Source organism: Petromyzon marinus, chromosome 9 (assembly GCF_048934315.1).
Source record: "Petromyzon marinus isolate PM22_M1 ecotype Great Lakes invasive population chromosome 9, UKy_Petmar_22M1.pri1.0, whole genome shotgun sequence".
NCBI classification, from domain to species: Eukaryota; Metazoa; Chordata; class Hyperoartia; order Petromyzontiformes; family Petromyzontidae; genus Petromyzon; species Petromyzon marinus.
The window spans coordinates 9366429-9384303 of record NC_133675.1 but is presented as its reverse complement, the minus strand read 5'-3'; the positions used below and the strand labels follow the sequence as shown (position 1 = coordinate 9384303).

The 17875-nt window shown below is 48.6% G+C and overlaps 1 protein-coding gene across 1 annotated transcript in view; it reads left to right on the top strand.

Annotated features, from left to right (window-relative positions):
• The window catches only part of LOC116940570 (V-type proton ATPase subunit B, brain isoform), a 36794-nt gene that overhangs the window by 11065 nt on the left and 7854 nt on the right, over positions 1-17875 (top strand). Inside the window, exons 2-8 of the mRNA XM_032950546.2 lie at positions 6807-6862; positions 9318-9416; positions 11705-11798; positions 12260-12337; positions 13932-14071; positions 15192-15293; positions 15903-16000. Coding sequence (XP_032806437.1) covers positions 6807-6862; positions 9318-9416; positions 11705-11798; positions 12260-12337; positions 13932-14071; positions 15192-15293; positions 15903-16000 — 667 coding nt within the window. The remainder of the gene's footprint in view (positions 1-6806; positions 6863-9317; positions 9417-11704; positions 11799-12259; positions 12338-13931; positions 14072-15191; positions 15294-15902; positions 16001-17875) is intronic.

Genomic DNA, 17875 nt, shown 5'->3' with positions numbered 1-17875 from the left:
TCCCTCCCACGCCCCCAGACTGTGTACGCCAGAGTGTTCTCGCTACCTGTGGCCGTAAAGGGGCATGCGTGTGTACCATGGGGCAGAGAGGCTACCCGCGGAGTTTTGTTCGAGAGCTGGCTACGCAGTGGTATTCGTTCAACTAGGCTCGCTCTGCTGATGAGACCCCCGGAGGCCAAAACCGCTCCATAGTTTGCTCATTGAAATTAATGCTTGATGGATAAAATAAGCCATGCAGCCGAATGACTGTGGGTTTCTTTTTTGTGGAGAGACAGATATTTTTTTTTACGAATGAAATGTGTTTGGTTTGTAATATATAACAACACCAAAAACCTTTCGGTCCAAATGGATTAATTCGAATCATTTTATCTTTTTTTCCAAAGTTTATACCCAACTGTGCGACTGATGTTTTGTCATGAGATGGAGCATCCATTCTAATCCCCTCGCAGGCAGAGCATTGCAACCCTCTGTGATAAAGAATGGCCAATAGAAGTGGATATCACAGAACTCCTTCTGAGATCCCTTCAAAGTGACGTCTAGTCCACACAGTAGGGGGCATTTCATTGGCCTCTGATATGTTTGGTTTTAAATATTGTCAATCTTTCTTTGTCTATAATAAGTACTTCTACAGTGGCATTTGAATGGAAACAAAAGTTAATATTTTCTCCGCGTGTTGGTGGTGAGATTAATTTGAATTCTTTTAATTTGAGTGTATGAATTATATTTTGCATATTCACACAAATGAAATTTTTGTTAAATATAATACTGACCTTTGCTCAGGTTTGGGTGAAACTTTTGCTACATTCTGCAATCGTTTATTAAGAGCCATGTTACTTGATTATTTTATTAAATAACAGAGGTATAACAATTAACTTCCTGGTGGTTCCAATAGTTGTTGTAATTTAGCCAGGATTTGATGCAAAAACTTGATTTTTTTTGCGGGGAATGTAGCAGCCACTAGTGGGGCAACAAGGGATCGGGAGAACCCATCACCTACAGCGTATAAGAATCGAATATCATCGATTCCTACACTCTTAATTCAATGTATGTATCTATCTATCGTGACTGCAAGAATCAGTGTTAATTGATAAATAATTACGCCTCTATTAAATATACAACGGACACAATGGTGTCTGTCGCTGCAGCATGTGCACACAGTAGGTTAACATATACTTCCTTTCAGCACTGTAAGTTCACCGTTTTGGCACTCACGTTACATCTCCGGGCGCTGTACGGTGGGCACAGCATATTGGAGTGAAGATTAGCCGGAAGTTTTGTGGGCTTTGAACAGTTTTGCACGTGGAAGCCTCAGCTGCATTTTGTAAACACGCCCGGTGTCTATCCACTCCTGGACGAAGGCCTCCCCAATGCTTTTTGGTCCTGCGGGCTTATTGTCCATACTTCACCACGCTGGTCCGGGTTAAGGTGGTGAAGGGGTTGGGGGGGGGGGTGAGAAGGGGGGGTGGCCATGGCCGAAATAAAAAAAAACAAGTTGTTGGGCTCAGCGCAATGCGTCAATCGCTGCGCCACCACTCTACAACATATATATGAGGCTTCCCTTGCTTAATGATGCATCAATATTCATGAATGATATAGTAGTCAAAGTACATGTACTTTTCGTTGTCATAATAAGTTGGCGTTGGTAAAATTAAGCATTATTATGCAACGATGTTTTGCCCACGTAAGTCAATCGAGTTGCAAAAATGTGCGGCTGAACAGACTGTGGGGTGAAGTGCAGAATTTCACGGCGAGCGTTGAAAGCCGATTGTCTGGCTGATTGCGCAAGTGCCGTTAGTGAGCACTTCATTAAAGCCAGAAATGTGAGCAACCACCCCGAAACCTCCGCCAAGCTTGGCTGCCTCAACTCCCCCGCACCAGAAATCTCCAGCCGCGTCATTTAAAACACACCGAGCGCAGTCTGCTCCAGCCATGGGTGAAGAATCAAGCGTGGCCAACCGCCTCTATACAAGCACACCGCGAGCGCGCCACCACAACCATCGCCAGCACTGCTACTTATACCACCACAACCACCACAATTGTTAACAAAGACAAAGGTCCCCCTCCTCGTATAGCCTTAACAGACTGTTGAGGCAAGTGCTGTTAGCGAGTAGCACTTATAATGCCTGGCATAGCTCACGATAGGGTGGGTGGCCAGCGCCATGCCGAACCGCTTTTGTCTCCCCAGTGGCGATGTTTACACTGCGCACGAGGTATTTATTTGAGGCTGAGTCGACCTAGGGGAGGCCCTGGACCAGTTCAGATATTCGTCACTGGTGTTGGCCGTGAGTGGGAATCGAACTCGGGCCGCCGGGTTAGTAGCACCAACCGCTACACTTCCTTTCCCCACACTGATGTTACCACACTGATGTTACCACACTGATGTTACCACCGCAACCATCACCAACATCGTCACGATTGTCACCACCAGCACTGCCACAACCACATCACCACCACACCGATAATTACCACCCTTACCGCTGCACCTCCAACAACATCGCCAACATTACCGCTACGATCATGGCCCTCGCAAATGACACTTGTTCCGCTGATGAAATCACCCCGTTACATACGCCTTGCCTTCACAGGCCGTCTTGCTACCAGGGGCGCCGCTGTGCAAATATGTGATTTCCCTAGGTTGGTAGGACGCAGGAGGTCATGGGTTCGATCCCGACCTTGACGCCTCTTCATTTTAAGTTTGCGTGTTCTCTCTCCCCCCAGGGGGTCGTGTGGTTTGTTCTCCGGGCCCTCCGGTTTTACCCTTCACATTTAGAAGCTCGCATTTGGATTATTTGGCGGCGACTATAAATTACCACGTATGGTATAAGCCACTTCAATGAGTTATCATGTGTGGCCACGTCACCTCTGATAGAGAGCTCATAGCTCGGCGCGCTTTACCTGTTAAATATAGTTTAGTTTTAGTTTAGTACTACATATGCCTGGCGTACTGCCATGATTGGTCTCCCTTGTTTTGTATAAACGAGACAAAAATCCAGCCCGTGCTTTGACAACACTGTGGCAGGGCGCGCATTCAACACCAGCACTGCAGAGGACTTAATTCAGGATCCCGCTTGTCAAAAAGCCATCCCACTCCAGTTTGGCCACAGCCTCCACCGGTTTGGACTTGGGTGAGTGCTAGATGCTAACAAATAACCTTGAGGCTAGTGTTGCGGTTTATAGAGAGACTCGTTCAGACAGGGAAACCTGCATCGCTGAACTGCTGGATTATTTAAGTAGAGTTTTTATGTTTTTATTTGTTTTCGAAAAAGTAGCGATCTGATGTGTTTGCGGGTTATACCTCATTGTTGTTCGTAATTTGCGTCACTGGCAAAAATGGCCTCCACTGCAGGGGGCTGTAAAGAGCCCCTCTGATAAAGCTGAGCAAAGCAGAACACACATTCTACTGTGAAAACACAACACGGAAAACACTATTAATAAAAAAAATCAGGAATACATTTTAATCGGGACAATCTTAAGATTGTCAAGCTTAAACACCATCCTGCGCGCTTACAATATATTTAAACTTGGGTAGTTCACCAGAACAAAAGACAAATTCATATTCTTGGTTCTTTCGGTAAAGTCACGTTGAAGGGAAACAAAAAAATAATAAAATAAATATAAAACAATACAATTCTCACGACGTTTCGACTGTAACACAAACAGTCATCATCAGGTGTGAAAACCAACGGCTTTACCGTTGACTTTACCGAAAGAACCAAGAATATGAACCACTGCAGTCACGAAAGCTTTCAATCAAAAAGACAAATTATCTCATATTGCACATTTTATTTGCTTCACTTTGTATAAACGGCGCACGTGTGTCTCGCGAACTGATGCGCTTTAAGAGTAAATATCGCGTTGAGTGTCAGCCCAAGTTTAAGCCTTCAGCAGCTATTGTCGAACAATCCCAGAAAGCGATTGACGTCGATAGACGATTTCTTCACGACAAACGAAACGTGCGGATCTTGTAGACAGAGCTGCAGTGAACACAAAAGGCCATTAAAATTTTGACGGATTAACGACCTATCTGCTTGTGTTTTCAATAACTGCCGTAACAAGTACTCGGGCCCAAGTGGTTCACTGATCAGAATGCCACGGGATTTTACTGCTTGCAGCGATACCAATTCAGCCATCGTTTTAAATACGTAATAACCACTAAATTCGTATTTTCAATGGGTGGGGCAGAGGTGCCTACTTAATTGGCGGTGCTCTGCCTATAGAATTGGGTATATCGTGACCCCGAGAGTGAAGGAAAAACAACAACAAAAAAACTGCAGAACGCGGTTAACCCCATTTATTTTCGACACAGGGGCCAAACCCACGATTGTCGCTCACAGCGTTCATAATCGCCTTTGTGGTGGCAGGCCACTTACATAGCTGTCCTCGCGTCATCTTCACGCCGGGCGGTGGCGGCTGGCGGCGTTAGCAGTGTCAATATTTGTTTTCAGAAAGTTCTCCAGAGCGATGGGTCCTCCCGACCCCCCCTCCCCTCCTCCTCCTTCTTCTTCTATATCCTTCGTCTTGTCGTTACACAAGGAGCGCGAGCCGCGGAGGAGAGCTTGTGTGTCCTTGAGGCGGACAGGCTTACAGGAGCATGACACGGCCAAATCCTTTTAGTCCCGGGCGTTAGTAGAAGAAGAAGAAGGAGGAGGAGGAGAAGGAGAAAAAAAATCCCATGCAGTCCCCGTTTGGCGTGACCCCCACCGAAGACACAAAGGGATGCGGGGGCGTTTTCTCGGCGAATCTGACTAATTGTGCGTCAGTGGCAGGTCCCACGGCCCGGCTGCTGAATGCATCTTGTTGCGAGCGCAATGTGGAGTCGGGGCAGGCTAATCCTTTAAATGCTCCTCGGCTCCCCCTGAGAGGGGTATTCTTTAGCAGGGCTACGGGTGAGACTGACACCGACCTCATTATCTTCTCCCCCATTGCCCTCCGTGTTGTCCTGGCCTCGTTTGCTAATTGATTTGATAATTTGCTTGCAGTGGCGGACGGGGACATGGTGCGGGGGGGGGGGGGGGGGGTGTCGTGTGGGCGTGAGGGGAGCGCGTAGGTGGGAGGGTTGGGATGTCGGGGTGGGGGGGTGGCTCGGGAACGTCTCGCGGAGTACGGGAGTAGTAAAAAAAAGAACCCTAAACTATTGCAGAGGGCAAGGGGGGATGGCCATTGAGCATTGACCATGCCGAGCTGTTGCGGTTCGGGATCGGAATTCCACGCTCGGCTAAAGGGGAGCGATTGTGACGGTAAAACAAAAATGGGGGTGTCTTTTGTTCACGGCTCCTGTGAATGTGTGGTCCGGCCCACACATGAGCTGTTCGCAAGCGGAGCTGGAGGGGGGTGGAGCTGTTTGGCTTGTGGCTAATTACTTACCAGATGGATGGGGTTTTCAGCGCAGGAGGGTGTTTACTTCCTGTGTGTTTTCCTTTGCCTTTCAGGCCTCTTTGTCACTCAGATCATTGTGGATTTTCTGAATGGGAGTTACCACTGGGAACGGGCTGAAAGGGAGCGGCTAATTCCCGAAGAAGGCGAGATTACGAAGTCGCCTCCTCTCCGACACCTCGCGCTTGCCGAATTGGCCACACGCGAACCGCCGAGCGGCCGCTCATTATTCGACAGCTCCCTCTCATCGGCCTAATCGCTTCCGATGGTCTCGGAGATTCCGCGCTTGAGCCGCGCAGGTTGAGCGAGGGCGTCGACGGCGACGACGACAATGCTGGCGGATTTGGACGCCCGCGAAATGTCCCCGCGCGGTTGGTGACGATGGCCCCCGCGCTCGCGCGGAGAGGTGGAACGTCCGTCGGAGGTGGCGACGTCCTCCTTCCGAGCCGTCGTCCGGCGGGCGGGCGGGCGGGCGGGCGGGCGGCCGACGGGATGAAAGAACGACGCCCCTTGCCACGCCGTGGAAGCTTTGGCAGTTGGCACCACCGCAAATTGTGTTGGTGCTTTAATGCGATCGAGCCAAACAACGACGAGCCCCAAAGTGCGTGAGCGCGCATGCGAATGCGCGCTCATGAATATGATTAGGCAAAACAAAATCAGAAGCGCACCGTGCAATGTTGAATGTTCAGCCAATGCGGGAATAATTAATGGATTAATTAAGCAACGCGCGCATATTCTCACGCTCATCGGATTTTTTTTTGTTTTATCGGGCGTATCGAAAGGTTCGATGAGCTGATTCAAAATTGCTATTCAGACTGTTGTTGAAATTATCCCATCACCTGCTTAAGAGATCGCTCTGTCGCCAACGGCGAGCGGATATCGACCCCGCCGCACACGCATCGCGATCGCGGACGCGCTGCTGCTCAAAAGAAAGAAAAACTTCGAAAATTAAGTCCGGGCTGCAGAAATCACAGCCACTGACATTTATAAGGAAACATTGATTTTTTTTATGACTGCTCTTCAGCCAAGCAGCACAGCTTCAAACATCACATCTCACGGCCCCTGTGTCAAATGCATTGATCGTCATAGCTGGTGGGGGTGGGGGGGGGGGGGGGTTCTGATTAGGATTAGAACTTGAAGTTGTTTAATTGAATTTCTCCGCCTCAGCAGGTTCTGGCCCGGACTAAGTGGGAAGTGTGCAAGGCACCTTAACGGGAGATGACGAGGTCTCTGCAGATGTGCTTTCCCCCAATTTGCTCTGAGCAGCTGGGCACTTGGTGACCTTTGACAGAAGCGGCGCGCCACACTTGTCGTGTGCAATACGCGTCACGCGCGGCACTGCCCCCACCACGAGTACCCTGCAGTAGTACATTAACCTTTCTCACTGCCCCCTGTGTGTTTCCCCCCCCCCCCACACACACCCGTTTCCGTAGCGTACAAGACGGTGTCAGGAGTCAACGGCCCTCTGGTGATTCTGGACCAAGTGAAGGTATTACCACACTCAACAACGACAACACATTTTTTGTTGTTGCTTTGGCTGATATTTCCTTTCCGTGGGACTTATATTCACACTCTCCTCCTCCTCCTTCTCCTCCACTTGGTTTTCAGGTGCAGCGGACGTCGCTTAAGCTTTCCCCATTTTGTCACTTGCGGAATTGCATTAAGTATCTACAGCCCAGGGCTTAATTTTTCGCCGAACGTTTTCCGGGTCGCTTGGTAGAGTGGGGCTGGTGGCGCGTGACGAGCAGCCACAGCCGTGGCGAGAGATACGGTGGATGTGGTGTGCAGGCTGCGAACATATTTTCCGGGTGACCGATCTGGGCAAACTTGGCTCAATTTTGGAATGATTATGTCCTGCGTACAGCTCCTGTCTGTGCAGAAGACATCATCCATAAAAGCAGAATGTAGAATTCGTGTCTCCACGAGCTGATTAAAGGGGAATATTGTCTGAGTTAAAACAAGGATAACGAGCGATGGAAGGACCTAAGATTACATCTTCGAGTTTGTGATAGCAGCCAGGTGGTGGTTTCACGGTAACCATGTGTGTATGTTGAACTTCTTTCTAATCATACGTGGCCAACCATTCTAATCGGAGGTGCGGCAAAAAGGACGACGAAACCGTGATGCCGATGGTGATGTTAGGAATAAATAAGGGGGCTTGGCCAGGACACATCACTGCGGGGATAAGGCTACTGTCGGATTGTGAGCCAAAGGAGGTAAACGCTTTCTGAGAGCACGTGGGTTCCGCCACAGAGATGGAGCCACGAAATCATCTCGTGCGCAGGTGCGAGACAGACTGCCGCGCGGGACCGTGAATACTCGGGGAGGTCTTCATCAAGCAGCGATGGCCGTCGACGGGGCACAGTAGTAGTGTCGAGCGGCCTCCACCTTAGGGTGCATTCATTCAAACTCATTGACAATGCACGTGTATAGTAGAACATTTATACCGACTGCGTTTTTGTGTGGCCCAGCAGTGCGTGTCGGCATGCCATTGGTTGTTTCCTCATGGTAAGAGTGCACGGATAGAGTAGAGTACCTCCTGTAGCAACAAGGCTCCGTTGCTAAGGGGTGTGAAGGCCTTCATCCAGCAGCGAATGGACAAAGTGCTTTAAATAATAATAATAATGATGGCTATTGTTGTTATTGTAATATCAACCAAACAATTTCACCCAAGTAGCTTTGTCACTAAATACACCAATGAATTGCAGACATTAATGTTAAGTCTGGTATTTACACAATGTGGCATATTATGTAAATTGGGTGACATTTGCTTGGACAGTCTGGTACTGACGAGAGTGAAATGGCAAAAGTTACGACTGGCGCTGAGACTGTCAGCTTTTTCACATTTCCCATCACTCTTGCTCATACGGTAGAGAAAAAAAACCCTAAATTTCCCCAGGAGATATCGTGAAAATAAGAATATCTCACATTGAGCAAACGAAGCGAGGACCACGAGTTAACCCATCGTCTCGCGTGGCGTATTGTTACTCAGCTGACGCAAGCCGATGCTTATCGTGTCCTGGGAAGACTTGAACACTTCCCAGAAAACAATGGGGACCGTCCTGGGAAAGCCAGGACAGGTGGCAACCCCGGGTTACCCGAGTCGGGCGAGAATCCATGCTTGTGGCGGGCACACGGAGAGCTCTTCCGCGTCACTTCACGATGAGAACCTGATGGCGTTGCTTCGCTCCCTCGCAAAGGGAGAGTAGCCAAAAAACGTATTTCCTCTCCGACGACGTCAGCAAATCGTGGCGCCTTTTTGATGCAGGATGAAGTGACCTGGATCTCTTTTTGGGACGTCCCATTGATGCTTGGGCCGCCGCGTTTTAGGAACGCCGGGCTATGTTGTCAGCAGGGGGTTGGCGAGGAAAAATCCATCGTTGTACCGTACTGTTATGTGCTCCCCGCGTCTACGCTCCCCCGTCTTCGCCAAGTCGCACTCAGTGACCAGCGTGGTGAAGCACGGTCAAGTAACCTGCACCACACTCGCAGAGTCTGGTCTGGGGAGGCCGTCATCCAGCAGTGGATTGACATGTACATCATTAGTTCTCAACCATTTTGGTGTTGCGGGCCCCCCACCCCCAACCCCCCAATCAACACCACTGGTTCCCTTGCTGCTCCCACCCTCAAAAAACGCGACTGATGTCACCTGAGGTCACGATACAAAGAGGGGTCTCACTTTTCCATGCCTCTAGGTAACTCGGTGTTCGTAAACCATTTGATTCTCGTTGTGTTGTATTGTGTTTTGCACCAGTAAGGCACTTGTGTTACGCTGCGTATCAGTGTGTTTTGTCACTGCAACATGGCACTGACATTCAACATTTCTCCTGCACGGTATCCATGCCGCAGCCTGCGCCTTACCCCCCCCCCACCCGTCCCCCTCCCGCCCCTCGCCCATCCGATCCGAGATAAGAGAGCCTTCGTGTTTCTGCTCCTTCTCTTAGTTTCCCAAATATGCGGAGATCGTCCATCTGACGCTTCCGGATGGCGTGAAGCGCAGTGGCCAGGTGCTGGAGGTGAGCGGCTCCAAGGCCGTCGTCCAGGTGAGAGCTTTTCTGCCCCTTGCCCCATCGTCATTGTCGTCACAATCATCGTCATCACCACCCACGTCACAATCATTATCATCACAATCATCATTACAATCATTATAATCATCACCAGCCTCGTTATCGCAATTATTATCATCACAATCATCCTCACAATCATCATCATCACCACCACAATCACTATCACAGTCATCATCGCCATCATCACCTTTTTCGCAATTATCACAAGCATCGCATTCATCTTCATCATAGGGTGCGATCTATCATTGACTGATCCGTATCATCATCCCGCAGAGATCAGTAAAATAAGCACGGTTGAAGAGTACCACTTAGTAGAAAAATTTAACAAATTATCTGGTGATTGCAGCGGCATAAATAACAAAAACAATCTTCTTTGGTTCTTTCGGTAAAGTCACGTAGAATGAGAATAAAATAATAAATTGTCCTCCAGACAGTCTCGTCCCCTTCACCTGATGAAGGCCGCTTGTGTTGTGGCCGAAACGTCGTGAGAATATTATTGTGTTATTTTATTTTATCAATTTATTATTTTATTCTCATTCTACGTGACTTTACCGAAAGAACCAAAGAAGATGAATTCTTGCAGTCACGAAAGCTTTAAATCGAAATTTAACAAAAACAACTCAACACATTCGTCAATAACACCGTGGCCTTAAAAGGTAACATATTTAACAGGCGACATTTAGGGGCAGTGGCCCTTCAGCATTGCAAATAAATGTGCTACCTCCCTGTTGAAGGGCCAAATAAAACAAACGTAATTTTCTGACCTTTGTCATACTTCACCCTACTGGTCAATGTGGATTAGTGAAGGGGGTCATCCCAGGACCGTTTCGGATGTCACTGGATGCCAGCGATGTTCGCCGTGCACCAGACGTGGAACTCGGATCGCCCCGCTCCACGGTGCAGCGCCCCAACCGCTACGCGCACACCGCCGCCCCACCCAGGCCTCGCACTTTATTGAACTAAATTATTTCCTAAACGCATTATAAGACGGAACAAGTATAATGCGCGCGATTAAGCGTGACGCAAATGACATTTAATTACCGCATGACATTTACACGAACGCGGCTCGATTTGCATATCCCGGCACTGCCAGTAACAAAGGGGCACCTGTCTGCCTGCCTCAGTGCGAAGCGGGGTGCGGTGGTGGTGGTGGTTGTGGAGAGGGGGTGGTGGTGGTGGTGGTGGTTGTGGTGAGGGGGGGTGGTGGAAGGCTGGTGGTGGAGGCGAGTGGGCCGTGTTTTGCCAAAAGTTTGCGCGGTCCTTTCTATTTCCATGCAGCGCCCGTTTTATTATTATTTTTCATTATTTCTGCCCGTCTGTAAGGCCATCTGTGGGCTGATTGCTCAGTGAGCAAGAAGAGTTTGGGCAAAAGGTTTCTTTGGCCATTAAATTAGGCACGCGAGCGAGCGGGAGCGAGTGAGCGAGCGTGGGTTTCAGAGGGAGCGGCGGGGCCCCCCACGCTAACCTCCCAGAGACCCCCGCTTGGCTGGTGGCCAAGTGCCCGCGCGCCAGTGCAGGGCCCTTCACGGCGCGCTTCATTTGTCACCTCGCCTCTGATCTCGCCAAAGTTTTGCCGCCCGGCGCTTTAAAAGCCATCAAGTCTATGTCGCCTGCTCTCCCCAGACGACCGGCAAAGTGCACGGAGCAGGGGTGTCGCGAGCTAAGGTGGCCCCCTCCCTCACTTCCCCCTTGCCCCTCCACCCCCCCCCCCGACCCCCTCCGCCCCCCCGCGCTGAACGTCGAGGTAGATGCCCCCCCCCCCATCCCCCCGAGCGCGGGCGTGAACGGCGAGCAGCTCGGCTCCGGCGAAAGCGACGAGGGTGCACGTCATCGTCATGACGATTGTAATTATTGTGATGTGCAGCCGGAGTGATGAATTAATAGCTGAATGATAATTAAAACGAAGTGGGGTGGGGTGGGAGGGGGGGGAGGGGTGGGGGTGCGAGTGAAAGATATTGATTGAGCGTGGCCACCGATGACATTCTGAGTCGAATCAACAGCACCGTGCCTCCTAAAGGATTTGAATGTGTATAGGGCAATTGATTGCTTCGCTGACAATTTGAGGCTGTCTGATTTTTTCTTCACTTTGCTCAGTGCAGCGCCGTGCTGTTATTTATAGTCAACTGTGCACTGATAGATAAGGAACCTTCCCTGTCCAAATCCAAATCTCCCAGCGTCCTGTCTGAGCCAGGCGTGCCACCTGACCACTCACGCTTCCTCTGGGGGGTGGGGTGGTTCCTGTTGCCCGCTCTGCACCACCGCAGGTATTTGAAGGCACGTCCGGGATCGATGCCAGGAAAACCACCTGCGAGTTCACCGGGGACATCCTCCGGACGCCCGTCTCCGAGGACATGCTAGGTCAGTCGCCCCGGCCGGGCTGTTTCCGGAAATTTGTGACTGTGATTGCATCCACCTCGTCAATTGTGGCGACGGGATAGCGGGGCAACGGGATGGCAGGACTATGGGACAGTGGGACTATGGGATAACGGGACTATGGGACAGCGGGACTATGGGATAATGGGACTACGGGATAGCGGATTATGGGATGGCGGAGTGACAGTATAGCGGGACTACGGGATTGCATGGTGAAAGGATAGTGGGATTACGGGATAGCGGGACTACGGGATAGTGGGACTACGAGATAACATGGTGATAGGATAGCAGGACGACGGAATAGCTGGACTACGGGATAACGGGATGATGGAATAGCTGGACTACGGGACAACGGACTATGTAATAGCGGGACCACGTGAGCGTCGCCCATGATTTTCAGCTTTTAGAGACGTTAAGTGATTGTGGAAAATGTGCCTCCGATGCAGGTCGAGTGTTTAATGGCTCGGGAAAGCCCATCGACAAAGGCCCTCCGGTGCTCGCAGAGGATTATTTGGACATCATGGGTAAGTGCTCGCTACATGGATGGGACAGGTTGGGAGTCTCAAGTCTCCCTGCAACTAAAATGGATTCTTTTGTGTGTCACTGTGTTTAATCGTGTGCTGCGCTCTAATAGTTTTGTGAGCCAGGAAGAGAGTCCTTTTAATAAAAGTATCTTCTGCTTTTTATCACTTTATGTAATGTTAAACATTGAACTGGCCAGATGTTTTTTTTGTATACTAAGTGAGATTTCTCACTTTCTTATTGTGTAATATTTGAAATTGCTGTCAGAGGATGAATGGTAAAACGTAGGGAGAGGAAAGTTGGTGTGCCACAAACTAGTGACGTGTTTTATTGTTCTCGCCAACTCTGCTGTATTCAGAATAATAAATAATAAATAATAAACACTGAATACTAAATAATAAATACATAACCAATAACACCGTGGCCTTTCAATGAAAAAAATCTATAATTGACGACGTCTCGGGCAATGACCCTTCTTCATAGCACACATATGGTGTACGTGCTAAATGTCACCGATTCTATCGTTTTCCTGTTAAGGCCACGCTGTTATTGATGAATGTGTAGAGTTATTTTCGTGAATTGAGCTGGCTCACCACTGTCAACGCCCGTGGCACCAAATGCATAGTCAGAATGTTCTTTAGAGGTTCTACATTAGGGAAGTGAAATTATATGTACAGTAGTAGGATTTTTTTGAGTGTGTGTTGCTGTTTTTAAAACTGGAAAAAATGTTGCAAAATATATTCTTACAAATATGTTTCCGGTAAGTAAATAATAAATAACAAGAATCATGAAAAGTTTTACCATTATTTAATGTAATCCTTACATTTTGTTGGTACTGTGCTCTCACTTGTGCGGTCCTTCTATTCCATGTCACAATAAATAATGCATATCAGCCCTTTTCCACTCCATCACTGGATGAAGGCATCCTCACGCTGTGTCAGAATTTTGGGAGTGATTTGACCATACTTCACCACACTTGTCAGTGCGGGTTGGTGAAGGGAAGAGCCCCGGAACCGGTTCAGACATCACTCGCCACTGATGTTAGCCATGGCCAGGAATCAAACTCAGGTTTCTCCGTTCAGAGAGCAGTGCGCCACTGCTCCCCTGTTCTCTCTTTCATTGACTCTAAATTGAGCCAAGTGTCTTTTTTGGGGGGGTGCAGTGAACTTTAGTTCTTATTTTTTTAAATATCTACCGACGCATTCACAGGATACACTAAAAAGCATTGTACAGCGGAAGCCTCACATAAGCACACCCATTGTGGGAGCAAGTCCAGGTGTGCATATATCTACAGTGTGCTTATGTGTTGCTCCTCGTCTTTCCCTCAACCAGTGTAACACCAGTGCAGTGTAATCATGCACTACATACAGGAGACCGGGTGATTACATAAGCTTTGCATGTATCCAATTTCCCACGGGAAATGTTTTTTTTTTATATATACGTATGTTGAACTTCTTTCGCACCGTACGTAGCCAACCGTGCTAATCGTAGGTGGGTATATATGGAAAAGCGTGTGATGGAATTTGCAAAAGAAAAAACCGTAACGAGCAATGTTACCCTTGGCGTGTTTGTCCCCGTGCGTTTTGACCGGGCCAGGCCAGCCCATAAACCCCCAGTCCCGCATTTACCCCGAGGAGATGATCCAGACGGGTATCTCGGCCATCGACACCATGAACAGCATCGCCCGCGGGCAGAAGATCCCCATCTTCTCCGCGGCCGGCCTGCCCCACAACGAGGTCCGTCCACAGCTTCACCCCCCTCACCATATATGGGCGTCACGGTGGCGAGATGTTAACTACCTCGCCCGGTTTACAGGAGGTCGTGGGTTCGATCTCAACCCTGACGCCTGTTGTATATTTGTAGTTTGCAGTGTCTCTCTCTCTCTCCCCGTGGTCGTGTGGATGTTTCTCCGTGCCCTCCGGTTTTCCCCTCCACATTTAGAATCAACATCACGCGTTTAGAGTATTTGGCTGCTATACATTTACGTGTGACAAGCCACTTCGTTGGGCTATCATTTGTGGCCAGGTCACTTCTGAAAAAGAACTACATAGCTCAGTGGGCCATACCTGGTAAAATAAAATAAATATTGTTTAGTTTCTTTGTTTTAAAGAAATTCCGGGGTCCGCCGGTAGACTGCAGTAGGTGGCACCTGACGACTATCCACTGCCGTGGCGAGAATCACAGTGGACGTGGTGTGCCGGGTGTGGACACGTTTTTTCCGGGTCGCAGGTGAACTGCAATAAGCAGGTGACGAGTAGCCACAGTTGTGGATAATAGTTTCGTCTCATCCATACTGTGTTGAGCCACCATGCTCCAGGTGAATAAAAAAAAATAAACCTGTGTACTTCTCGCACTGCTAAACTTTGGAATTGTCTCCCATCGTCACGAGAGGGTTTCGCGAGAGAGTGTGTGTAGTTTTGCTACTCCTCCTCCTCTGCCGAAGGAGCACAGTGGTTTATTATATGGTCTGTAGGTTGGGTTGCACGACCACAGTCGCATTACTGTGCCTTGTCTTTAATTTACCGTTCGTAAAGGAGATGTGCACATCCACCTGTTGATGTTCTCATCGTATGGACAATCACGGTGTACACATGAAAACATCGCTATGTGTTTTGCATGGAAACGTGTTGAAGATTTGTTCCACTTACAGAGAATGTAGGCATGTGACAATATCATCCAATAAATCGATTGAATTGAACTTTACGCTCCCAATAAATCACTTACTTTTTCCTCGCTCCAGTGTCCGGAGGATTGGAGGCTGCGATAACCCCTTTTTGCAGAGTGGACCATCGTCATGAGTCGATTACGATGAATGAGGTGGATGATGGATTTGCGGTCGTGGCGCTGTCTGTGCAGATCGCGGCTCAGATCTGCCGCCAGGGCGGTCTCGTCAAGCAAGGCAAGGACACGATGGACTACAGCGATGACAATTTCGCGATCGTCTTCGCTGCCATGGGCGTAAGTGTCGCTTTCATTTTGGGTGTTTTTTTTTGTTTGGCATCAGCCCCTCGTCAACCACTCCCATTGAGCCTCCTTAAAGCCGTCAAGGTGATGGTGATTATCAGGGCACGAAGAATGCATTTGTTTTTTGTTCTCACTGTAACAGGTAAAAGGCACAGCCCTGCAATTTCTTGCTTACGCCCCTGATGCGAGGAGGGCCTTCACGAGTGCGAGCTCTAGAGACAGCCCCTCTAAGTGATGGTTGGCCTACTCTTCCACATTGGCCAGATGTGTAGGAAGAGGTGGAAATACCCACACTTTAACCCCCCCCCCCCCCCCCCACAAGAGTCTTGTCGATCACACAAATGTGCTGGGCCAAATTATACCCCTGGGTGAACATTGGTGGTGGGGCGGGGGGGAATTTAAGAAACTTGCACCGTTGTTTCAACTGCCGTACCAGGAATTTGAATTCAACTGACGACCCCTGGATTGCAATGCGAGTGTGTTGACTATTATACTGCCACACCGGGAGATGGAATAGAACGAGAGAACCTGGATTGCGAGTCCAGTGCTAACCACTACACCACAGCAATATCTAGCCGTATTGAATCATGGTTCATTCCCTAGGTGAACATGGAGACTGCGAGGTTCTTCAAGTCGGACTTTGAAGAGAACGGCTCCATGGACAACGTGTGCCTGTTCCTCAACCTGGCCAACGACCCCACGTGAGGACCTTCTATACAATGCAGACCACAACACCCTCTCTGCATCCTGAATGTCATCTTCACCACTTTGTATCATCTCCACCACACTAATATCATCTCCACCACCCTAATATCATCTCCACCACCCTCATATCATCTCCACCATCCTACTATAATCTCCGCCATCCACTTCTCATGGACAGCACGGGCTTACGATTGTTTTACTAGAAGGGTGTCTGTCACATTGCTACATGTCACATTAAAAAATATCTAGGATCGGCCAAACATGTAAAAACTTTTCTTGGTATTTGACAACAAAAATATATAATGTGATTTTCTTTGGTCACTTGACAGTGGCACTCACAATCATTAAGTGTACAGTCCCTGGTCATTCCTCACTCTATGTCAGTGTTGGGGGGGGGAGGGGGGTTGTTTGGCATTACTTCACCACGGTGGCCAGTGCGGGCTGGTGAAGGTAAGGTGGCAGGGAGGGCATGACCGATTTAAATAAATAACTCGCCACTGATGTTAGCTGTGATTAGGCATCACCAAGGCGATGCACCACTCAGCTATTCCTGATGCAATCATGTGGCTCAACGACCTCGATGTGAAATGATAGCTGTTGCTTATCATCAATATCATTCATGCCAAGAAGAAGTTGGTCTAAACGATCAAATGTAGTCTTTGGGCATTTCAGTAAAGTCACGTAGATAGAAAATGGCCGAGGCATGCCTAGCTCTGCGATCTTACATTTACTTTCAAATTTCCTTGCAAATTCCATCTCAAGCCCCGCCCACTTACCCTTGGGTTGTACCCTTCTCAAACCTATATAACCTCTGGCTACAGTAGCTCTCTCGCTATATGTCTTCCTGCCTCAGCAGTCCGCCTGCTGTATTTTTTCACCTGAAAACGATCGCTTGTGTTGCGATCGAAACGTCGTGATTTTTTTTTTAGCATTTTTCTATCTACGTGACTTTAACGAAAGACCCAAAGAGTATTAATTCCTGCAGTCACGAAAGCTTTAAGTCGAGAGATCAAATGTAGCTTTTATAAACCATGATCCATGAACGACGATTGCCATTTCTACAGGACTCTTGACATCGGAGCTGCAAGGCAGTTGCTGTTGTTATTTTACCGACAAGTAACGCTCAGCCTTCCGCGTTGTTGATTAATGCCGCAGTCAGATGAGCTCGAGCAGGGAATGCGCACACATCTCGTTAGCGAGAGTGAGTCTGTGTATTGTTGCTGCATCGCGAATTTGCGATCGTCCTTGAGCCACGCGGTCCACATCGCCACAGAAACCCTCGTGCCGTTTCCCTTCTCGGAAATAATTTGGTGTTTTTTTTACTGATGAGCAGATACGTTAATAATGCGTACAATGTCCATTTGCGTCTCATTAGTGTTTGTTCGTGTTTGGGGGTAATCTTTATCTTTCGAGCAAACTGGAAAGACAACAATGTGGAAGTATAATTGGTTATATATTATTATTATTTTTTCCGAACAAATGTTTCCCTTCCAAGCCTCATCTGGTCGCTGCGTTTGAAAGCCAAGTAGCTGATATTCCCCAACTCTTAGGTTCCTCGTCTGGCTCGTATTCAGCACTAACACTGGAAGCACCACGCGTTATTGGGGTATGAGGTTTAACTCCCCTCCCCTCACCATGGTGATTCTATTAATTGTCGTCATTCAGGGTCATCCATATTAGCCTGCCATTATTGCAAGCTTACATCCAAAATGACCATATGATTTACATGTAATGTCGGCAAAACCAGAAATCAGTGACTCTTATACACGCGATTCGATTGCTGGTATCATTAGCCTTGAGGATCGATATTGATCGATTAACAGCCACATGAAGCACCCATTGCACACGTAGTGATAATAAAGCAGCCAGAT